Below are 26180 nucleotides of genomic sequence, written 5' to 3' on the forward strand. Positions count from 1 at the left end.
CGTGCTCCGGTGACGGTGACGACCACGGTGACCATGACACCGGACCGGACATATTTCGCATCTGACTCAACCCCATGCAACAAACTTGATACTACAGTACAGTTCTCGCGGAAGCTTTGGCTTCACTTCAGCTTCACCTTCGCTTCAGCATCGCATCATTATGGCATTGTTATGGCTTCAGCATCGCATCAATGTCGCGACATTAAAAAGTTAGGCGGTTATCGCTTTGCTTCATTGTGGCCTCATTATGGCGACAATGTGGCATCAGCATCGCTTCCTCAAACAAAGAAGTACAGAACTCATTTCGCCCAAGCTCTCGCCCGCTTCCGCTTTTCAATCGCTCGCTTTTACGTCCACTTGTTGAATTTCCGCTTTATTTTCGACTGTGCAAAAATTCGGACTACTAACAATTTTCTGTTTATCATAGATCACGGTTACTAGTTTAGTAACCGTGCGTAGATGTTGAACAACGGTCAAAAGTTCAAATACTTTTTGTTTTAACTATCTATAATTATATGCACGGAATCTGACCCTTTCACCTAGATTTGGCAGGGATTGACTATTTTATTTTAAACAATATTCTGACGTGACGCACTGCTACAAAATGTATTTCAACAGAAGTACGGCATGGTTGTCCGGGTTTCTTTTCCTGACTGTGTTGAGTTTACGATTTGTATAATTATTATTTCCCCCAAGGAGAACACAAGCCGAAGGACCATGAAGCTAAATAGAAGTCCCACGCATGGACTGAGTGAAAGAAAATATTTCTGAGGCTAAAATAAAACCTAATATCTCTTTGTGTATTTGTCAATTTTGCATATATTTGGTATGACAGTATGTTCGTAAATATCTGGAAAAATCTCGTCTTTCGTTAATAATTTCATTTGTTTGAAATGTCTACCGACCATGTCCCGATAATTTGTTTGGAATATCGATCCCCGTTGGTTTCTCCAAACGATCCCGACGTCCATTATTCAATACAATCAGCATTTATTTATCGTAATTCATGGGGATCATGTCCCGTAATTTGCGGGCTGTAAAACCAAATAATTAAACAAGTACTATTTATTATATATATTTTTTTTTACCTCATGAAACTACAACACAGCGTAGAGTTGTCGCGGTGAAACAGTCGCCTTGAAATCGATGGAACTTCAATTATCCATTTCTCGCCTTGAAATAAAATTAAAAAAATTCGAAGAGCATCGGGGGATATATTATTAACCAGTCTTACCAATCGCTAGCTTTATTTTATTCAAATCCATAAAATTCACGAGTTTTTCGACATTTGTTGGCAACTTCCGCGCTAAAAATGGTTGAAAATGTGGGTGTGATTCTCTCACAAAGTCCCGTTGATAATACGGACAAATATGGTTCTGTGACCCAGGTCGTGCTCCGATCAGGTGACTTTCAGCAAATCAATGATGTTGTAACAAAGCATATTTGACGCTAATTGAAGAGTCGTCGTACCGTCCAATCTCCGGCGTCGATTCACTGTGCTGTGACAGGCTTCACAATCATTCACTGAAAAACATCGGTATATTTTGACAAACGGCTGGGATTTGACCTCAGTTCAAAAAAAAGAAAAAAGAAAAACTGGGCTGAGATGCAAATCAGTTTTGCAAGTTGGGAAATAAGGTAAACCAGATTGGGGTCGATGATATTCAGTATCGAAGGACTTTCGTGTGTATAATGAGTTTCAAATTGTTCATCGACTGGTCACCAAATATTTACGGCTACAACTAAATGAACACTTTTTTTCTGAAGCCCAATAAATTATTTCTGCATGTCAAGTGCTATTCGATTTTTTACCAGGCCTGTGGCTCGTTTTTACTCGAAAATATTTTTTTGAGAGAATACTTTTAAAGTACGTATAGATCTAGCTCAGGTCACTGATCGTGACTTAATTTTGAAAATTGGATGTAAAATTTTACCAGCCCGACGCCGCCATCACAACCATCCAATCATAGTTGGAAATTTTCGCACTTGTTTTGGAACTTTGTATCAAGATGGCAGGCGACAACGCCGAAGCACCAGGGGGCGTACGTGTGTTTTGCTTGTATTAGTAGTCCGGGCATGGGATCGGACTTGGCTAAAACTGAACGAAACACAGAAAAATAACACCAAAATGAGGAATCTGAATCTGTTCTCTTACCAGCAAATAAAATGAACGAAAATAAGGTAATTTTATAACAAGAACAGTTTCATTTCGTATAGCAAATTGTGTTGTTTCCGAACGACGATTGCATCATGTGATTTAAAAATCATTACGTTTTTCCTTGCAGTCAATATGACACTCCGTCACCTTGCAGATTGCAATGTACTTCATATAGGTTTTGGTACCCAATACTCGCAACATTAAATAATTAAACAAAATATCTGTTTAAAATGTCATTTTAATCTTGGTCATATTATTTTATTCCCCTTACCGCTTTGAATTTCAAATCGATTACATGACAAACTTATATACTAGTGTTTTTCTGTACTGCCTTTCCATGTGAAAATAATGAGGTCATACTCATGTCACAATACTTTGAAGCTGATGCCATGTTGATGCCATGAGACTGCGAAGCTGAGGCCACGATGATGCCACAAAATAAGCCAGGCGAACACAGCTTCAATTTTCAATAACGCGAAGCTGATGCCACAATGATGCGATGCTGAGGCGACAATGAAGCCATGCGTAGGCGACAATGATGCCACAAAAGCCAAAGCTTCCGCGAGAACTGTACTGTATGTGTTCATTATGGTCCATTCTTCCTCGACGAACAAGTACATAAGTGGCAATTTAGTCAAAGACGAGAAAACAGCATAAAATACACAAAAATAAAATTTCCGTAGACTGAGTTAAAAACACATTTTTTCACTTAAAAAAATTATTTATGCTTAGAAACATAAAAATTAATAATATTTATGTATCAATGGATAATTTTAGGCGTGAAAATAGCAGCCATTTCACAGGCACTTTAAAGCGCGGTTATTATATTATCTAATTCGAAAACATACTTGTATAATTTCTGTTGCTGACCACATGGTTTTAGCATGGAGGTTTTAGTTACGACATTGTCATTGACCTCTGACTGAACTGTGAAGGAAACATACATCACGCAATGACTCCACGTAAAACAATTTTACTTTGTCTAGCATTTTACCTCTATGAACGTCGTGATGACTGTTTATACATTGGAATTTAAGTGAACACAAACAGTTTGTGACGATTATTTTGTCACATAATGAGACCCGTTTTACAGATCGGTGCAGGGGTGAATCAAGACATCGGTAATATAATGGTGGACCAGGGACTGACTGATTTACATGCATGGCAAAATTACTCGCATATCATCAAAACAACATGATAACATATATTTGGAAATTGTGTTGTCACTGAGGTTTCGGCACAGAATGTTTTTGTTTTGTTTTATTTTTACAACTACCAATGATATGAAATCGACAATCAGATACACGTACACATACCCACGCAAATCTCACAAAACGATCGGGTCTGTAAAGATTAAGGTCCACTCGGGGAAATAATTCAATCTGACAAATCTTAATGATGAAATCAACAAAACAAACATTTTTTAACTTTTCAAACAACACTCGTGTAACGACGCTGAAGTGATATTTTATGTTTTGGTGTTCCAAGAAATACCAGTCGCGCCGGTGATCGCGCCAAGTTAAATAAGGTGCGCCGTATTTAACTGACCGCGACGAGCTCGATCTTGGGCTCGCTTTTTTGAGGGCGAGCCCTTTAATGACCTCGCCACTGGCACGCCATTGACTCAACATTGGCGAGACATGGCCTCGCCATTGCCTCGCCAATGGTGAGAACACATGGGTCCTTGTGTGCACATTGTACTGTATGATCTTTGTACTGCCTTCTTACATGCTTTGCGATATTCTCATGATATTCTTGTATTGTTTTTTTTGAAATTCAAGCATAGTAAAATTGTCATGCCAAGAAGTCTTCAGAAAAACCACTTTGTCTACTCTTTGTGTCTTTTCTAGCTTGGGTGTAATTGATATTCATGCTAAAAAGATTGAAATGACAATGATTTGTTTCTTACAGAATTTTAAATCATGGATCCATACGGTAATCGAGGATATGACAGTGGAAGCATGGGATTGTCTCATCTAACACATGAGATAGAGTCTACACTTGATAACATTGGTGCATTAGATCCACAGACCGCCATGCAAATTAGAAATTTACAACAAAAAGTAGCACAGCAACAGAATGAACAGATGAGACGAGATCAAATGTTTGCTGCAGAAAGGGAACGCATGCTAGAAGAAGTGGCCATGAGAGAACGTTTAGTACAAGAAGCTGCTATGCGAGAAAGAATCTTGGAGGAAACCAGGTTCAGGTATACACAATATCTTATTATCAAGTTTTTGTTTGTTAAAACCTTGTGCTGGTCGCACAACTCTTGTACTGGCTACTCGACTTTTGCACTGGTCACACGACTTTTGCACTGGTCACACGACTTTTGCACTAGTCACACGACTTTTGCACTGGTCACACGACTTTTGCACTGGTCACACGACTTTTGCACTGGTCACACAACTTTTGCACTGGTCACACGACTTTTGCACTGGTCACACGATTATTGCACTGGTCACACGATTATTGTACTGGTCACACGATTCTTGCACTGGTCACACGATTCTTGCACTGGTCACACGATTCTTGCACTGGTCACACGATTTTTGCACTGGTCACACGATTTTTGCACTGGTCACACGATTCTTGCACTGGTCACACGATTCTTGCACTGGTCACACGATTCTTGCACTGGTCACACGATTCTTGCACTGGTCACACGATTCTTGCACTGGTCACACGATTCTTGCACTGGTCACATGATTCTTGCACTGGTCACATGATTCTTGCACTGGTCACATGATTCTTGCACTGGTCACACGATTCTTGCACTGGTCACACGATTCTTGCACTGGTCACACGATTCTTGCACTGGTCACACGATTCTTGCACTGGTCACACGATTCTTGCACTGGTCACACGATTCTTGTACTGGTCACACGATTCTTGTACTGGTCACACGATTCTTGCACTGGTCACACGATTCTTGTACTGGTCACACGACTTTTGTACTGGTCACACGACTTTTGTACTGGTCACACGATTCTTGTACTGGTCACACGATTCTTGCACTGGTCACACGATTCTTGCACTGGTCACACGATTCTTGCACTGGTCACACGATTCTTGCACTGGTCACACGATTCTTGTACTGGTCACACGATTCTTGTACTGGTCACACGATTCTTGTACTGGTCACACGATTCTTGCACTGGTCACACGATTCTTGCACTGGTCACACGATTCTTGCACTGGTCACACGATTCTTGCACTGGTCACACGATTCTTGCACTGGTCACACGATTCTTGCACTGGTCACACGATTCTTGTACTGGTCACATGATTCTTGCACTGGTCACACGATTCTTGCACTGGTCACACGATTCTTGCACTGGTCACATGATTCTTGCACTGGTCACACGATTCTTGCACTGGTCACACGATTCTTGCACTGGTCACACGATTCTTGCACTGGTCACACGATTCTTGCACTGGTCACACGACTCTTGCACTGGTCACACGACTCTTGCACTGGTCACACGACTCTTGTACTGGTCACACGATTCTTGTACTGGTCACACGATTCTTGTACTGGTCACACGATTGTACTGGTCACACGATTCTTGTACTGGTCACACGATTCTTGTACTGGTCACACGATTCTTGCACTGGTCACACGATTCTTGCACTGGTCACACGATTCTTGCACTGGTCACACGATTCTTGCACTGGTCACACGATTCTTGTACTGGTCACACGATTCTTGCACTGGTCACACGATTCTTGTACTGGTCACACGATTCTTGTACTGGTCACACGATTCTTGTACTGGTCACACGATTCTTGTACTGGTCACACGATTCTTGTACTGGTCACACGATTCATGTACTGGTCACACGATTCATGTACTGGTCACACGATTCATGTACTGGTCACACGATTCATGTACTGGTCACACGATTCTTGCACTGGTCACACGATTCTTGCACTGGTCACACGATTCTTGCACTGGTCACACGACTCTTGCACTGGTCACACGACTCTTGCACTGGTCACACGACTCTTGCACTGGTCACACGATTCTTGCACTGGTCACACGATTCTTGCACTGGTCACACGATTCTTGCACTGGTCACACGATTCTTGCACTGGTCACACGATTCTTGCACTGGTCACACAATTCTTGCACTGGTCACACGACTTTTGCACTGGTCACATGACTTTTGCACTGGTCACATGACTAAGACTTATTCTTTCATTGCATGTTTTGTACACAGAGGTCGTATGGATGATCGTGGTATGCAGTTTGACAACTATTATAGTGGTCCTCAAGGTGGTAGAAGAGATTACAGCGGTGGGGATAATAGGGACAGGAGATTCCAGAATATCAGGTCACCTGATAACAGGGGTAGAAATAGGGTAAGTAATGTACAGTTGTCATGGGAAGTAATAAGAGATACAATAAAACACAACACGTCTTTGTAGCTAACATATTATTTAGCTTAATTCAAGATGCCGCTAATTTAAAATATATTCTCACAATAAGATTGTTGGCACTAAATTAAGATTCTGTTAGTTCTTGAATTGAGTTAATTTTGCTAAAAGAGCATGTATCTATTTCAACATGTTTTACAGTCTCTCTGCATATTGCCCAATATCAGATTTATTTATTTTGACAATTTTAGCTCCACTATCATTAATTACAGCAGAGCTATCTATATATATATATGCATTACTCTGTCTCATTGCTGTTGCTGTGTATTAGTCTGACTCATTGCTGTGTATTAGTCTGACTCATTGCTGTGTATTAGTCTGACTCATTGCTGTGTATTAGTCTGACTCATTGCTGTGTATTAGTCTGACTCATTGCTGTGTATTAGTCTGACTCATTGCTGTTGCTGTGTATTAGTCTGACTCATTGCTGTGTATTAGTCTGACTCATTGCTGTGTATTAGTCTGACTCATTGCTGTGTATTAGTCTGACTCATTGCTGTGTATTAGTCTGACTCATTGCTGTGTATTAGTCTGACTCATTGCTGTGTATTAGTCTGACTCATTGCTGTGTATTAGTCTGACTCATTGCTGTGTATTAGTCTGACTCATTGCTGTGTATTAGTCTGACTCATTGCTGTGTATTATTCTGACTCATTGCTGTGTATTAGTCTGACTCATTGCTGTGTATTAGTCTGACTCATTGCTGTGTATTATTCTGACTCATTGCTGTGTATTAGTCTGACTCATTGCTGTGTATTAGTCTGACTCATTGCTGTGTATTAGTCTGACTCATTGCTGTGTATTAGTCTGACTCATTGCTGTGTATTATTCTGACTCATTGCTGTGTATTAGTCTGACTCATTGCTGTGTATTAGTCTGACTCATTGCTGTGTATTAGTCTGACTCATTGCTGTGTATTAGTCTGACTCATTGCTGTGTATTAGTCTGACTCATTGCTGTGTATTAGTCTGACTCATTGCTGTGTATTATTCTGACTCATTGCTGTGTATTAGTCTGACTCATTGCTGTGTATTATTCTGACTCATTGCTGTGTATTAGTCTGACTCATTGCTGTGTATTAGTCTGACTCATTGCTGTGAATTAGTCTGACTCATTGCTGTGTATTAGTCTGACTCATTGCTATGTATTACCGGTAGTCTGACTCATTGCTATGTATTAGTCTGACTCATTGCTATGTATTAGTCTGACTCATTGTGTTTACTTACTCAGAACAGAGACACGAGACCACAGTTAGCTGCAGGAGCAAAACGCAAACCTGACCAGAGAATTCAGGATAAAAGCAGAGAAAGAAAAGTGCCAAAGAAAGATGAAAAAGGGAAAACTGAAGGACAGCCCAAAAAAACGCCAGTGGCAGCACAAAGTGAAAAAACACCAAGTGAAAAATCTGATAGGGTAAGAAATACATGTATTTCAATTGTGGTGATAAATATATACATATTACTATTTTGCATTAATTATTCAAATCAGAATTTATGATGATTAACATATATATATTCAAAATATTTTATTTTCACTAGTTTATTTTTCGCTATTTTTAAAGGAAGATTCAGTGAAAATAAAATCAAGAGAATATACATTTTAATCTATATTTCACATAAAAAATTGGTGAAAATTCACTAAATATATAAAACACAATGAATATGCACAATAACAAATGTATGGTTTCCATTCAAAAACCTTCACTAAATTTAAATTTGATTTTATTAGTCCCCGTTCGAACGCAGTTTTGACCTCCGTACTTCCGTCCGTGCGGACCTGTATCTTAGAAATGCCTGGACCAATCACAATCAAACTTCACACATACATCATACATGATATTATACATATGCACATCAATTTGTTTCACTATCTGATTCAAGGTGGCCGAATGGCGACCATTTTTGTTCTAAAAATCATCAAAATCAAGCATTTCTCGGCTGTTTACAGATGGATTTTGTTCAAACTTGGTATATACGTTGGACATTATAGGACCTTGATGCACATCATTTTGTTTTCAAATAAGATTCAAAATGGCCGACTGGTGGCCATTTTGTTTTAATAAATGTGGTTCTAGTGCCATATCTCTGACTTGCTGTGACTGATTATGTTCAAATTTTAAATATTCATTATACATCATGTCATAGATATACAGATATATTGGTTTGACGATCCTATTAAAAATGGCCGTCTGTGCGTGCATCCGTACTGATTCATATTTCAGAATCTTTTGGACCAATTTTGTTCATTCTTTGCATGTGCCTAGTACTTTATGTGGGACATATGCACATGCAGTGGTTTAGCGATTCAATTCAAAATGGCCGACTGGCAGCCATCTTGTTTTTAGCTCCGCTGTCGAGCGGAGCTTATCATATGAGTGATTGTGATATTTTGTAAAAAGTGATATTTTCAACTTCTTGTTAAAAACCGCAAGTCCAATTGCTTTGATATTACATATGTAGGTACTACATGTGGACCTTTCTCAGATTTGTTCATTTTGTAATGATATCTTTAATTCTCTAGTTTCGGTGAATATTTTTGTCATTTTTGGTAAAAAGTGATATTTTCGACTTCTTGTTGAAAACTGTAAGTCCAATTGCTTTGATATTACATATATAGGTACTACATGTGGTTCTAACTCAGATTTGTTCATTTCATGATGATATCTTCAGTTCTCTAATTTTGATGAATATTTTTGTCATTTTTGGTAAAAAGTGATATTTTCTTCTTGTTAAAAACCACAATCATTTATGGTGAAAAATGATATTTTTGAATTCTTGTTGAAAACAGCATGTCCCATTGCATTGATACTATGCATATTGTTCATTTTCTAATGATATCTTCTGTTCTTTAATTGAAATGTGCATTGCTAACAGCGGAGCTATCTCAGCTGAGAGGCTGCTTGTTTTAATTAATGCTGTTCCAGAGCAATATCTCTCAATACTCATTTGACGATCAGATACAAATGTCAATCATTTAAATGTTAAACAATCATCATAATCATATTCCTGACATGTTTATATTCCAGCTATATTACTATAAACAAAACTATATATCTTAAATTCGATAATTAACGGGGACTGTGCCATGCATGGCTTGTTTAAATGGTGTCTCTCCATCATCTCTGTTCAAAATACCATGATTACATCGGTCAGAGGAGCGGTGAACGCGATGACGAGAGAGATTTGAATACTATTTTTATGAGCAAAAACAAGTCTTGTGGAGCTGTTCCTCACAAGATATCAGCGGCCGTTAACGTCTAAGACCTGTTTCTGTCCCTCAACAAGATATCAGCGGCCGTTAATGTCTAAGACCTGTTTATTAACTAGATATATTTTTCACTTGACAGCTGTGGTATTGTAAACTGTGTGAGCGAACACTGGAGTCCACTCAGGTAAGCAGATTGCTCAATTTAATGCTATATTCTCACTTCATATTGTGGCATTCTATCCAGGTTAATAACATAGTAACATAGAAAAATGTTGTGGTATTTGCATAATATAAAATTTATATGTAATATATTATTTTCATAATGTCTAATTTACATCTTAGATGCTTGTTAATTACGACTGCATAGTTTCTGTTAATTCTCACAAATTATGGACAAGGTGAAATATACATATTTATATTTATTGACGTATGAGCGATGTAACTATGTTGTCATATTGGAGTTATATTTATTTACGTATGAGTGATGTAACTATGTTGTCATATTGGAGTTATATTTATTTACGTATGAGTGATGTAACTATGTTGTCATATTGGAGTTCTATTTATTTACGTATGAGCGATGTAACTATGTTGTCATATTGGAGTTCTATTTATTTACGTATGAGCGATGTAACTATGTTGTCATATTGGAGTTCTATTTATTTACGTATGAGCGATGTAACTATGTTGTCATATTGGAGTTCTATTTATTTACGTATGAGTGATGTAACTATGTTGTCATATTGGAGTTCTATTTATTTACGTATGAGTGATGTAACTATGTTGTCATATTGGAGTTCTATTTATTTACGTATGAGCGATGTAACTATGTTGTCATATTGGAGTTCTATTTATTTATGTATGAGCAATGTAACTATGTTGTCATATTGGAGTTCTATTTATTTACGTATGAGTGATGTAACTATGTTGTCATATTGGAGTTCTATTTATTTACGTATGAGCGATGTAACTATGTTGTCATATTGGAGTTCTATTTATTTACGTATGAGCGATGTAACTATGTTGTCGTATTGGAGTTCTATTTATTTACGTATGAGTGATGTAACTATGTTGTCGTATTGGAGTTCTATTTATTTACGTATGAGTGATGTAACTATGTTGTCATATTGGAGTTCTATTTATTTATGTATGAGCGATGTAACTATGTTGTCATATTGGAGTTCTATTTATTTACGTATGAGCGATGTAACTATGTTGTCATATTGGAGTTCTATTTATTTACGTATGAGTGATGTAACTATGTTGTCATATTGGAGTTCTATTTATTTACGTATGAGCGATGTAACTATGTTGTCATATTGGAGTTCTAGTTATTTACGTATGAGTGATGTAACTATGTTGTCATATTGTAGTTCTATTTATTTATGTATGAGCGATGTAACTATGTTGTCATATTGGAGTTCTATTTATTTACGTATGAGTGATGTAACTATGTTGTCATATTGGAGTTATATTTATTTACATATGAGTGATGTAACTATGTTGTCATATTGGAGTTCTATTTATTTACGTATGAGCGATGTAACTATGTTGTCATATTGGAGTTCTATTTATTTACGTATGAGCGATCTAACTATGTTGTCATATTGGAGTTCTATTTATTTACGTATGAGTGATGTAACTATGTTGTCATATTGTAGTTCTATTTATTTATGTATGAGCGATGTAACTATGTTGTCATATTGGAGTTCTATTTATTTACGTATGAGCGATCTAACTATGTTGTCATATTGGAGTTCTATTTATTTACGTATGAGTGATGTAACTATGTTGTCATATTGGAGTTCTATTTATTTATGTATGAGCAATGTAACTATGTTGTCATATTGGAGTTCTATTTATTTACGTATGAGTGATGTAACTATGTTGTCATATTGGAGTTCTATTTATTTACGTATGAGCGATGTAACTATGTTGTCATATTGGAGTTCTATTTATTTACGTATGAGCGATGTAACTATGTTGTCATATTGGAGTTGTATTTATTTACGTATGAGCGATGTAACTATGTTGTCATATTGGAGTTCTATTTATTTACGTATGAGTGATGTAACTATGTTGTCATATTGGAGTTCTATTTATTTACGTATGAGTGATGTAACTATGTTGTCATATTGGAGTTCTATTTATTTACGTATGAGCGATGTAACTATGTTGTCGTATTGGAGTTCTATTTATTTATGTATGAGCGATGTAACTATGTTGTCATATTGGAGTTCTATTTATTTACGTATGAGCGATCTAACTATGTTGTCATATTGGAGTTCTATTTATTTACGTATGAGCGATCTAACTATGTTGTCATATTGGAGTTATATTTATTTACGTATGAGTGATCTAACTATGTTGTCATATTGGAGTTATATTTATTTACGTATGAGTGATGTAACTATGTTGTCATATTGGAGTTCTACTTATTTACGTATGAGTGATGTAACTATGTTGTCATATTGGAGTTATATTTATTTACGTATGAGTGATCTAACTATGTTGTCATATTGGAGTTATATTTATTTACGTATGAGCGATGTAACTATGTTGTCATATTGGAGTTATATTTATTTACGTATGAGCGATGTAACTATGTTGTCATATTGGAGTCCTATTTATTTACGTATGAGCGATGTAACTGTTGTCATATTGGAGTTATATTTATTTACGTATGAGTGATCTAACTATGTTGTCATATTGGAGTTCTATTTATTTACATATGAGTGATGTAACTATGTTGTCATATTGGAGTTATATTTATTTACGTATGAGTGATGTAACTATGTTGTCATATTGGAGTTCTATTTATTTACGTATGAGTGATGTAACTATGTTGTCATATTGGAGTTCTATTTATTTACGTATGAGTGATGTAACTATGTTGTCATATTGGAGTTCTATTTATTTACGTATGAGCGATGTAACTATGTTGTCGTATTGGAGTTCTATTTATTTATGTATGAGCGATGTAACTATGTTGTCATATTGGAGTTCTATTTATTTACGTATGAGCGATCTAACTATGTTGTCATATTGGAGTTCTATTTATTTACGTATGAGCGATGTAACTATGTTGTCATATTGGAGTTATATTTATTTACGTATGAGTGATGTAACTATGTTGTCATATTGGAGTTCTACTTATTTACGTATGAGTGATGTAACTATGTTGTCATATTGGAGTTATATTTATTTACGTATGAGCGATGTAACTATGTTGTCATATTGGAGTTATATTTATTTACGTATGAGCGATGTAACTATGTTGTCATATTGGAGTTATATTTATTTACGTATGAGCGATGTAACTATGTTGTCATATTGGAGTCCTATTTATTTATGTATGAGCGATGTAACTGTTGTCATATTGGAGTTATATTTATTTACGTATGAGTGATCTAACTATGTTGTCATATTGGAGTTCTATTTATTTACATATGAGTGATGTAACTATGTTGTCATATTGGAGTTATATTTATTTACGTATGAGTGATCTAACTATGTTGTCATATTGGAGTTATATTTATTTACGTATGAGTGATGTAACTATGTTGTCATATTGGAGTTATATTTATTTACGTATGAGTGATGTAACTATGTTTTCATATTGGAGTTCTATTTATTTACGTATGAGCGATGTAACTATGTTGTCATATTGGAGTTCTATTTATTTACGTATGAGTGATCTAACTATGTTGTCATATTGCAGTTCTATTTATTTATGTATGAGCGATGTAACTATGTTGTCATATTGGAGTTATATTTATTTACGTATGAGTGATGTAACTATGTTGTCATATTGGAGTTCTATTTATTTACGTATGAGCGATGTAACTATGTTGTCATATTGGAGTTATATTTATTTACGTATGAGTGATCTAACTATGTTGTCGTATTGGAGTTATATTTATTTACGTATGAGTGATCTAACTATGTTGTCATATTGGAGTTCTATTTATTTACGTATGAGTGATGTAACTATGTTGTCATATTGGAGTTCTATTTATTTACGTATGAGCGATGTAACTATGTTGTCATATTGGAATTATATTTATTTACGTATGAGTGATGTAACTATGTTGTCATATTGGAGTTCTATTTATTTATGTATGAGCGATGTAACTATGTTGTCATATTGGAGTTCTATTTATTTACGTATGAGCGATGTAACTATGTTGTCATATTGGAGTTATATTTATTTACGTATGAGTGATGTAACTATGTTGTCATATTGGAGTTCTATTTATTTATGTATGAGCGATGTAACTATGTTGTCATATTGGAGTTCTATTTATTTACGTATGAGTGATCTAACTATGTTGTCATATTGGAGTTCTATTTATTTACGTATGAGTGATGTAACTATGTTGTCATATTGGAGTTCTATTTATTTACGTATGAGTGATCTAACTATGTTGTCATATTGGAGTTCTATTTATTTACGTATGAGCGATGTAACTATGTTGTCATATTGGAGCTATATTTATTTACGTATGAGTGATGTAACTATGTTGTCATATTGGAGTTATATTTATTTACGTATGAGCGATGTAACTATGTTGTCATATTGGAGTTCTATTTATTTACGTATGAGTGATGTAACTATGTTGTCATATTGGAGTTCTATTTATTTACGTATGAGTGATGTAACTATGTTGTCATATTGGAGTTCTATTTATTTACGTATGAGTGATGTAACTATGTTGTCATATTGGAGTTCTATTTATTTACGTATGAGTGATGTAACTATGTTGTCATATTGGAGTTCTATTTATTTACGTATGAGTGATGTAACTATGTTGTCATATTGGAGTTCTATTTATTTACGTATGAGCGATGTAACTATGTTGTCATATTGGAGTTATATTTATTTACGTATGAGTGATCTAACTATGTTGTCATATTGGAGTTCTATTTATTTACGTATGAGCGATGTAACTATGTTGTCATATTGGAGTTCTATTTATTTACGTATGAGTGATGTAACTATGTTGTCATATTGGAGTTCTATTTATTTACGTATGAGCGATGTAACTATGTTGTCATATTGGAGTTCTATTTATTTACGTATGAGTGATGTAACTATGTTGTCATATTGGAGTTCTATTTATTTACGTATGAGCGATGTAACTATGTTGTCATATTGGAGTTATATTTATTTACGTATGAGTGATCTAACTATGTTGTCATATTGGAGTTCTATTTATTTACGTATGAGCGATGTAACTATGTTGTCATATTGGAGTTCTATTTATTTACGTATGAGTGATGTAACTATGTTGTCATATTGGAGTTCTATTTATTTACGTATGAGTGATGTAACTATGTTGTCATATTGGAGTTCTATTTATTTACGTATGAGCGATGTAACTATGTTGTCATATTGGAGTTCTATTTATTTACGTATGAGTGATGTAACTATGTTGTCATATTGGAGTTCTATTTATTTACGTATGAGTGATGTAACTATGTTGTCATATTGGAGTTCTATTTATTTACGTATGAGTGATGTAACTATGTTGTCATATTGGAGTTCTATTTATTTACGTATGAGTGATGTAACTATGTTGTCATATTGGAGTTCTATTTATTTACGTATGAGTGATGTAACTATGTTGTCATATTGGAGTTCTATTTATTTACGTATGAGCGATGTAACTATGTTGTCATATTGGAGTTATATTTATTTACGTATGAGTGATGTAACTATGTTGTCATATTGGAGTTCTATTTATTTACGTATGAGTGATGTAACTATGTTGTCGTATTGGAGTTCTATTTATTTACGTATGAGCGATGTAACTATGTTGTCATATTGGAGTTCTATTTATTTACGTATGAGTGATCTAACTATATTGTCATATTGGAGTTATATTTATTTACGTATGAGTGATGTAACTATGTTGTCATATTGGAGTTATATTTATTTACGTATGAGCGATGTAACTATGTTGTCATATTGGAGTTCTATTTATTTACGTATGAGCGATGTAACTATGTTGTCATATTGGAGTTATATTTATTTACGTATGAGCGATGTAACTATGTTGTCATATTGGAGTTCTATTTATTTACGTATGAGTGATCTAACTATGTTGTCATATTGGAGTTATATTTATTTACGTATGAGTGATCTCACTATGTTGTCATATTGGAGTTATATTTATTTACGTATGAACGATGTAACTATGTTGTCGTATTGGAGTTATATTTATTTACGTATGAGCGATGTAACTATGTTGTCATATTGGAGTTCTATTTATTTACGTATGAGCAATGTAACTTTGTTGTCATATTGGAGTTCTATTTATTTACGTATGAGTGATGTAACTATGTTGTCATATTGGAGTTCTATTTATTTACGTATGAGTGATGTAACTATGTTGTCATATTGGAGTTCTTTTTATTTACGTATGAGTGATGTAACTATGTTGTCATATTGGAGTTCTATTGTTTCCATTAATTATGGAGAAATGTGAAGGTGACAAAGTTTTGGAGAATCAGAAACAACTTAATTCTTAAATTAATTTTAATTCTGTAGTTGGTTGAAATTCTAGAAGCCAATAATTTATCAATTTATTAGGTGGTACAATTTATAGAGTTAGTTTTCAAGGTATTTATCCTTGTATTGCAGCTGTATTTCCTGCATCTTACATCTAACAAACACAGACGATTAAAAAGTCTTGCATGGAAAGAAAAGAAGTTACCTGAAAAAGACGAAGATGACAATAAGATAATTTCAGATGTTCCAATAGGTAAGTGATATGAATGTTTGGTAAACTACTTTGCAGTGATAAAATCCTCTTTCAGTGTGCATTTTTGACTCCCATGTGCGAAGCACAAAATGGGAGTCTTTGCAGTTAGTGTGTCTGTATGTGTGTGTGTGTGTATGTGTGTATGTGTGTCCGACTGTTCCACTGCTATCTCAAGAACCATACATCGGTTTTTGATGAAACTTGGTGCATAGATGCTCTGGGCCAATGCGCAGATTTGATTAGGTTTTGGTAAAAATCCATGCTCTTTAATTACCTAATTTGCATGATAATTAGCTAATTTTTAGCTGTTCTATGACTGTTCCATTGATATCTAAAGAACCACTCATTGGATTTTGATGAAACTTGGTACATAGATGCTCTGAACTAATGCTTGGTTTTGATTAGGTTTTGGTTAAAATCCATGCTCGTTAATTACCTAATTTGCATGATAATTAGCTAATTTTTAGCTGTTCTATGACTGTTCCACTGATATCTAAAGAACCACTCATTGGATTTTGATGAAACTTGGTACATAGATGCTCTGAACATATGCGCAGATTTGATTAGTTTTTGGTAAAAATCCGTGCATATTAATTACCTAATTTGCATGATAATTAGCTATTTTTTAGTGGTTCCATGACTGTTCCACTGATATCTAAACAACCACTCATTGGATTTTGATGAAACTTGGTACATAGATTTTCTGAACTAATGCTAGGTTTTGATTAGTTTTTGGTAATAATCCGTGGATACTAATTACCTAATTTGCATAATGATTAGTCAATTTTCGGTTTTTCCACTGATATCTCAAGTACTAATCATCACATTTCAATGAAACTTGGTACATAGATGTCATATGACACTGCACAGACCTGATAGTTTTTATGGTAATATCAGTACATGTAATTACCTAATTTGCATAATTAATTAATTTTCAGCTTTTGATACAAGTAGTGAGCATTACATTTCAATGAAACTTGGTACTTACATACTCAAGGACTATGCAGAGATTGATTGTTTTGGATAAATATTTGTGCATATTAATCACCTAATTTGCATAATTAGTTAATTGTCGGCTTTTCCACGGGTGTCTCAAGTACTAATCATCGCATTTCAATGAAACTTGGTTCATAGATCCTTTAGGACTATGCAGAGACCTGATTAGTTTCAGGGTAAATAATTGTGCATATTAATTACCTAATTTGCATAATTAATTTTCAGCTTTTCTACTGATATCTAAAGTACTAATCATCACATTTCAATGAATCTAAAATTATGCAGAGACCCAATTAGTTTTTGGTAAATATTTGTGCATATTAATCACCTAATTTGCATAATTAACCAATTTCCAACTTTCACACTGATATCTCAGGTACTACCATAAAAACCCTCAAATAAGAGCCACTTTGTAACACTTTCATTTCTGGGTGGTGCTTATTTGAGGTAACATGTTGACAACCCTGTAGCCAGTGGCTCTTTTCATTGTGAAATAGGGAAGGGGATAGGCAAACACACACACAACCAAAACAGACAAGTAATTATTAATGATGTATCATTGCAATTAATTTATTCTGTAAAAATACTGTTATGGGAATAACAAATGTCAAATAAATACGACGATTCGACCTTTCATCGACAATGTGTAGCAATGCTTGAAGTCACGTTTCACTGACAATGCGTAGCGATGCCTGAAGTCGGATTTTGTAGCACTCTCAGTGTCTGACCCAACACTCAAATCACTTGTACAATTGTTTACCAAGTTTGGTATGGCAAACTTTTTTCTTGAAAACTGGGAATAACTTGGTGGTTGATTTGGTGACAATATAAAATAGTTTCGGATAGAATTGATCTGATCAGCAGCGACAGGAGAGGACATACTTGCAAAGGAAGCATGGAACGAATGATAAAAATGATGCCCAATCACTTGTATTTATGGCAAAAACAATAAATAAAAACACGTTTTTCTATAGATTTGTACAGCTTGGGTACTTGGGCATTGTTTTAATTGCGCTAGACGTCTGACAGTACAGCTTTGGTTTATATTTCCTGTTTCATAATCAAGCCAGCTTATAATGATATTCACGTACTTCACAGTCCACGCAAACAGGGTCAAACTATAGCCCCACCCCTATATAACCAAATACGAAACGATACCGACAAAGTAACAATTACATGTATTAAAAATAATTTCCTGTGACCAATCGGAGAGACGAAATCATTCACGAAAGCCCAGGCCTGTTACAAGGCATTTTCTGATTGGTACAAGTTTATTTTCAATTCTCACAAATAGTTAATTTAAATATTTGGGTCAGGCGGGTCACGTAGACTTCACTTTGCTGTAAGACAAGTTGATCGCACAAGTTTGTGGAACTAATCCATTCGACTTCAATTTTGATTATTTTCGGCAAGAGAGTCCTCTCCAAACTAATGCCAGTTATTTTGTTACTTCCCTGAACATTTTGTCTCGAATCATCCAAAAACGAACGTCTCAAATAAAATGCAAAAAATAACCCAAAATCACGATCAGCGAGAGTGGGCTGCGTAATCATTACATTCTCACAGTCGGGGCTACGTCACGATCCCTCAAACGTTGCCAGGACCGGATTAACACCTCTGTTTTCCCCCACGCTAACCAAATTCCCCCCACGCTAAGGAAAAAATCTTTTGTTTTCTGCTGACTTCCTGTTCCGGTCCGTCTGTGAGAATGTATTTTCGATACCTCCGATTTTCCGATAAAGGCGTTCTAAAATCGTGACGTTCTTTACTTGGTTATAAAGACAACATTGACAATGAATATCTCAACGTGTCCTTCGGTGTTTCGGCAAAAAACATACTAGTAGTTACTACTGAATAGTTTGTGAATTGGTCGATTGTGTGTCAGAAATATAAAATGGACAAGTTGACAGTCACATTCACGCTCTCAGTGCATTTCTTTCGTCTATCATTCTTCCGTTCTCAATTACACAGGACATCAGGCAAGTTATGGGGATAATCTTTATTTGTCTCACACCTTCTGTGGGGCAATAAACAATGCAGGTGGAAGTGAGGCATGACAAGCTCGGTGTCTGCCTGATTGTAAACAACCGGGCGGCTGGCGCTTATTACAGGGTTCTTATTGACAAAACCACTCAACTCTTGGTGGCTCTTAATGGAGGGTCAAATGTAACAAATTTTCACTGAGTGGCTCTTAATTGAGGGTGGCGCTTATTTGCGGGTTTTTACGGTAATCATCACATATCAATGAATGTTTATACATGGATGCTGTAGGACAATAGACAGACCTGGATAATTGTGGGTTAAAATCTGTACATATTAATTACCCAATTTTCATAATTAACCAATTTTAAGCTTTCACACTGATATCTAAAGTACTAATTTCCATTTTAATGAAACTTAGTACAAAGATGCTCTAGGACAATGTACAAACCTAATTAGTTTGGGGTAAAACTCTGTTCATATTATTTCCCCAATTAGCATAATAATTCATAATTTTTTGGTTCTAATCACATTTCAATTAAACTTGGTACATAGAGTTTTTGTTACATTGCGCAGACCTCATTAGTTTTACAATCAAATCTGTTCATGTTAATTTTCTGATTTGCATAAGTAGTTAGGAGTTCTTTCTAAGCTTTCTTTGATTGTTGTTGTAAATGTTGGCAACATGCTCTCAGTGCTGTGTTCTGAGATGAAAATTTGAGATCGCCAAATGCAGCAAACTGAACAAGATTTCTGAATAAAAACAATTCAGTATAACCTTCTGACCCTCTTGTAACAAGAGCATGTTTATATGCATTTTAACATCGATATCAATATGTGACTTTTAGTGAACTCTAAACCTGAACTCCAATCGCTGTCATGGCATTTTTCGATCTACGTTTTTTTTTTACCACAAGTATATGAAAACTTTGGGGATTTTTTGTTCAATGTCTGAAGAAAACCGATTAAAATTAACGGAGGTAACATGTACTTTGTGCTCTATGGCTCTGGATTGAAGGCATCCATTTGTGTAATTTGCCATGGAAATAACAAGAATTATTACATAGACTATTAGTTGATTCATCCTTGTTCAAAATTTGTATTCAAATTATACAACCATAGCATTAAATATATAAATGGAGTGTATGCACCATGGCAATTCAACCAATACCAAAAAGCGTATTTGTAACTATAAATATTGCAGTACATATGTGATAATATTTGATACCATTTTATGTTTCAGGTCAACAGTATTTAATGGAAGCATTTTGCTGTTCAGTATGTCGTGGTATGGGTGTGTTTCCTAGTGCTGACATCGCTCTGAATAAACACTGTAAAACAGAGGGTCACTACTGGGCTGTTCAGGTATGTATACTTACAACAAGTCTCAGAAGTATTGGGGCAGCCAATTTGCAAACTACTGTAGAATACTTTATTTTCGCTTGGAATTTATTTTCGCTATTTTCGCTGAAGGGATGATTCCGTGAAAATAAAATCCAGCGAATATACTTTTTTTCCTATATTTCACATTCAACTCATCAAAAATCAGTGAAAATAAATTGCATAAAGAATGCCTAAAAAGCCTTTTCAGCGAAAATTAATTCCAGCGAAAATAAAGTATTCCACAGTAGCTAGCGAATTGGCTAACTGCTTGGGTTTTTGACTAAACAGTTGGCTTTCAAATCTCACTGGCGCCGACTCGTGGTCGCGTTCACTCTGGGCGAGCCTATATTGCATTAGGGGACATAGAATGCTTTTACGTACGTAGCCAGGTACATGTTTGGATTCCCCTGAATGATTTGCTTTGCGAGGAGTAATAATGTATAAGTAGTTTTCCTGGTAAGTCTGAGAATAGCCACAGTCAGCTAACGTACAAGTAATAATATGATAAGCGATTAATCCACCGATATTTACTATATATATGGGGGTAGCCATCTTGAAAACTGATTGAAACTAAATAAAGAGACAAGTTGAGAAACAGATTCCTACAAATCAGGGAGAAAACAAACTTGCACATCTAAACGATTAGTTGGGGTAACATTAAGCCAACCGCTAATAAAATTCGACATCACTTCATTACACGAAGAACACAGAACATTTTCCCTGGTATATTTGAAAGCGAAATCGCCATCCAACTGTAAGGCCGTCGCTGACGAGCTTCTAAAGTATGACGGCCGTCCTTACTAGGGTCCCTGCTGTTATATAGATTCACCCAAAGTGGGCGTGACTACAAGACGGTGCCAGCGAGATTCGAAAGCCAACCGTTTAGTCAAAACCAAAGCAGTTAGCCAATTCGCTAGCGAGTTTGCAAATTTGCTGCCCCAATATTTCTGAGATTTGTTGTAATGACATGAATACAGGAGGACCAAATAGTTTTGTCAGTGTCTAAAACGTGTATACAATATTGTACTGGTTTTGAATATTTCAACATTGTTAGTCAAGTGTTTACCGAAAGTCAAGAAAATATTTTAAATTCTTGGGATTCATTGATGTTTCAATGGTGAATTATTTTATGCAAAATAAAGTGAATACCATATGTACCATGCGTAATATTAAATTTTACTATAATATAATAAACTCTGGGCAGCGCACGTCGATCTCATTATTCATGTACATTTTGACTGAAGTCTAATAACCACTTGTTTGTATTAGGTGTGACCATGGGCAATGACCTCCAGAGCTCGCGCACTGTGACATTAAAATTTGGGCCACCCAGCTTGACACAAATCAATGCAATGCAAATCAATTTGTACAAGTATGTCACAATCAGTCATTGACTGTGATTACATTACTTGTTCAAATTTAGTATGTCTGTATACTTGTTGGTTGCAAATATTACATTGGACAATTTTGATGATTGTTACTTCACAACTTACTTTTGTTTTGCTTCCCAGAGACGCAAGAAAAAAGAGGAAGAGAAAGCAAAAAAGGATGTTGACGACACCAAAAAGGAAGCTGAGAAGAGTGAAAGTGATAAGAAAGAGGAGACGACTGAAATGGAAACTGATGCCAAGGAAACTGAGAAGGAAGATAAAGAAGTGAAGGAGAAAGGAGATGCAGAAATGAAAGAATCACCAACTGAAGAAGAGAAAAAGATAGATGAGAAAGAAGCTGTTGGGAAGACAGAAAAAGATGAGGATAAAGAAGAGAAGGTGGAGGGAGGCCTGGAGGAGGAACTGTTGTTAGGAGATGATGGAGAAGATGATGCTGACTTGTCAATTAAAGAGGAAGATGAGGTAATCTTGAAAAAAGAAGATGAATTAACAGCAGAAGAAGAAGACACAATTCTTGGTAAAGTAGATGAAGAGGAATCTAAGAAGGATGTTGAACCTGTGAAAGCAGAGGAGGAACCCCAAGGTGGTACTGATGAAATCGCTGGTGAAGAAAGTCCTGCGGCTGAGGAAAAGAAAACTGGAACTAGGTCAGCTAGAAGGGGACGTGGAAGAGGACGAAAGAAGTAAAAACTTTTTGTCTTCATTCTTTTTAATATTTGATCATTTATACACCTCTTAACAAAGGCTGATAAATTCCCCCACTTTCTATTCTTACTTTTTGAACTGAGCTTTCCATATGTTCAGTTCAGATGAATACAGAAAGGAACCAGCTGCCAGTTTATTACAAGCGCCATTGAGAATACCATAGTGATAATTTTGTGTCTTAGTTAGTGCCATCTTTTTATTACTTTAATCTGATAAGTTCTTAAGTACATATTATTCCTGTTTGGAATATGAATTGATATCTTGTAAAATGTGTAATTGGGACTGCAAGTTTATTTAAAGCATAGTTGATTATTTTTAGAAATCATGCCCCATTTTCTTTATTAACCTTTTCACCACTAGTTCCCTATTTTTATCACAAATTCACAAAATAGGTCCTGTTTATAGTCGGCACTTTCTTCAGAAGATTAAGACAAAAATGCTAATATAAAACCATTTTTTTTTAAAGTAAAAACTGAAAATTTACTTAAACTTGGCTCTGAAATTAGGGTTCATTTCCAGAAATATTGAAGAATATAAAAAACAAGTGCAGATAATTTTTTGGCCAAGTAAGTCTTGTGGTGAAAAGGTCAAGTAATTAGCCAAGTGTTTTTTACATATTGGTTGTGCATTGTGGAATGTAGCATACCTGCAACGAAAATTTGATTTATTCCTGAGTCTGAACTTTCATAAAAATTACATTACATGACATTTAATTTCACTGTGAGCATTCCTGAATATTCAGTATAAGATGCATTTTTAAATTAGACTGAGGTCTCAATTATGTATTTTATGCTCTACTCCCTCTATAGTCACATGTATTGGGTTTTTGATGTCTTTCTAATTCCAATGAAAACCAGTGATAAATTTAGATGTGCTTGATTAAAAAAACAAGTCCAGTGACTAGTTACCTGGATATAATTATTATGAAATCATTGATTTTCTGTTTCTCAATTGTGTATTTTCTGATTTGTATCGTATACCAACATGTATCTGGTTGTGTATGTATGAATTAAAATAGTTTCAGTAACAATTTGTTTTTTTTTGCTTTCATTTTACAAGGAGGGAATTATGTGTTACAGGGGCATCTCAATCCAAACCTAATCTCACAAAAAATTTGCTTTTTGGATAAAAATTACAATGGATAACATAAACAATAGTGTCCCATGATTCCTTGGTGCAATCCCTGGGTTTGGCAGGTTCCCCTTTAAACTGTTGTACATTTCGTACAGGGTTCGCCCCAGGGCATTAAAGAGTAGAGGTTTCAGACTGTTTAATTTTAGATAAACAATAGAAACAATTTAGCATAACAATGAATGCAGAAGAGGTAATTAATATGTACATGTATTATTAAAGGGCGACATTTGTGTTGATAAACATTGATTTTCCCATAATCCAATTTGCTCTTCTAATGAAATCACAAGTATGAGGTTTGACCTGGGCGCAACTTGTACTAATTACCACCGGTGACAGTCAAAGTTGCCATCTTTGTTCATACGAGACCCATATATCTTGTGCATGCTTGGCGCAATGGCTTTCGCCCTTTAATCTAATTAGCCGATACAGGTTTTCTAGGGAGAACACTGATGTATTAGTTTATGATAAATCATATTAGAATTTGATCATAAACGTGCATGGAGTATCGGGTATAATGTGATCTATTGGTACACTACAATGTTAAGAAGTAATCATAAAAAATATAGATACTGGTTCAGTAGCCCATGGGGGTCACGACCTCGCTGCAAGCAAAATGCACCATGATATTTCGACAAGTTTTGATATTGTCATATATTGAGAATCTGTGTTAATGACTGACCTAACAGCAAGCGTCCTGAAAACTACATCACAATAGACTGCAAATAAAGGGGCATATACAATTAAATTGAGTGTGCTGGAGTTGCATTCTCGGACAATGACATTCGAAGTGTGAAATACTGACCGGGATTGAATATACGGCACACATCCTGCTTGACAACAGCACCCTTACAGAACGCCCGGACGCCCCTATGTTAATAAACTGATAAACGTTGTGTGAAAGTTTCACTTAAAATAAACAAGAATTGTGCGAGCTATTTAGATTTGAACTTCCATGGTAAACTGAAAAACACAAGTGGAGATAATGGTTAATTTGCATAACCATTCACTCAGTAAGAAGTTTGCTAATGCTCATAATTAAAATGGCTGTAACAGTTCCAAATTTAAACCTATTATCGTTTTGTTAAAAGTTACATATAGTGCACAACATGGAGATCCTGTCATTACTTTTTTTTTCACCATGTTTCTTTTTGATTATTTATGTACAGCCTTGCTAAATCTTGCTAAGCATTCAAAAGAGAGAATATTTGTACCCGTTTTCTATATTTTAAAATCGTTTTTTGAGCATGTTCCACTATTCATAATGCTGTGAAATTTTAACAGTCTATAGCCAAAACTGTTTGGATAATAAAAAGCAAAAAAAAGAAAATTCACTTCCAAGTGCCCACGAACCTGCATCTATACCTTAAAAGTACATGCACTTCCTAACACTATGAGTATGGTATGGGTTAACTCCATATTAAATTTTGCAAAGAATTGTTGGATAGAAAATTGAACTATAGGGTTGTAGGGTTGTATATGGCTGTATAGAACAGATATGAGCTCAACCCCCAAACACCCTCTGTAGTTCAATTTTCTATCCCACAAAATCCGATATGGAGTTAACGCATTTCTTTCCTGTACATTATATCAGATGACCCCTATTCAGGAAAACTAGTTAGTTCCTTCAAGAAAAATCTGTACAATCGATCCCGTTATTTTGCTTTAGAATTAATTATGTGAATCTCCTAAATTGTATCGTTATGGGGATTAAATTTTATTAGCTCCACTGTCAACATAACAGAACTTTTTTCTTAGTACTTATTGTCTGTCGTTTGTTGTCTGTCGGTGTTAACTTTAGAACTTTATCTTTGACTTCTTGGAAACACCCAGTCTGTTAGTTTTCATACTATATATGTACCAAAAAAGCAACAAAAAAGAAAATTCACTCCCAAGTGCCCACGAACCTGCATCTATACCTTAAATGCTGCAGGCATTCACTTATATGGGGAATTATCAACGATTTGATTAAAATACACCAATATAAGGGCCGGAATGGTAAATTTAGTACTTTTTATCATT

General features: G+C 35.3%; 1 protein-coding gene across 2 annotated transcripts in view; it reads left to right on the forward strand.

Moving 5' to 3' along the window:
- LOC146735424 (uncharacterized) overlaps positions 1–24057 on the forward strand; it is a 37119-nt gene extending 13062 nt beyond the window's left edge. Inside the window, exons 2-8 of one of the 2 annotated variants that reach the window (XM_085506344.1) lie at positions 4070–4367; positions 6382–6523; positions 7829–8011; positions 9945–9989; positions 16452–16572; positions 20792–20913; positions 22443–24057. In XM_085506344.1, the coding sequence (XP_085362470.1) occupies positions 4081–4367; positions 6382–6523; positions 7829–8011; positions 9945–9989; positions 16452–16572; positions 20792–20913; positions 22443–23009 (1467 nt within the window). In that variant the 5' untranslated portion in view covers positions 4070–4080 and the 3' untranslated portion in view covers positions 23010–24057. The remainder of the gene's footprint in view (positions 1–4069; positions 4368–6381; positions 6524–7828; positions 8012–9944; positions 9990–16451; positions 16573–20791; positions 20914–22442) is intronic. The other variant, XM_085506345.1, reaches the window with a different exon arrangement.
- The last annotated feature ends 2123 nt before the right edge of the window (positions 24058–26180 follow it).

Source organism: Saccoglossus kowalevskii, chromosome 12 (genome assembly GCF_978046115.1).
Source record: "Saccoglossus kowalevskii chromosome 12, keSacKowa6.1, whole genome shotgun sequence".
Lineage (NCBI taxonomy): Eukaryota > Metazoa > Hemichordata > Enteropneusta > Harrimaniidae > Saccoglossus > Saccoglossus kowalevskii.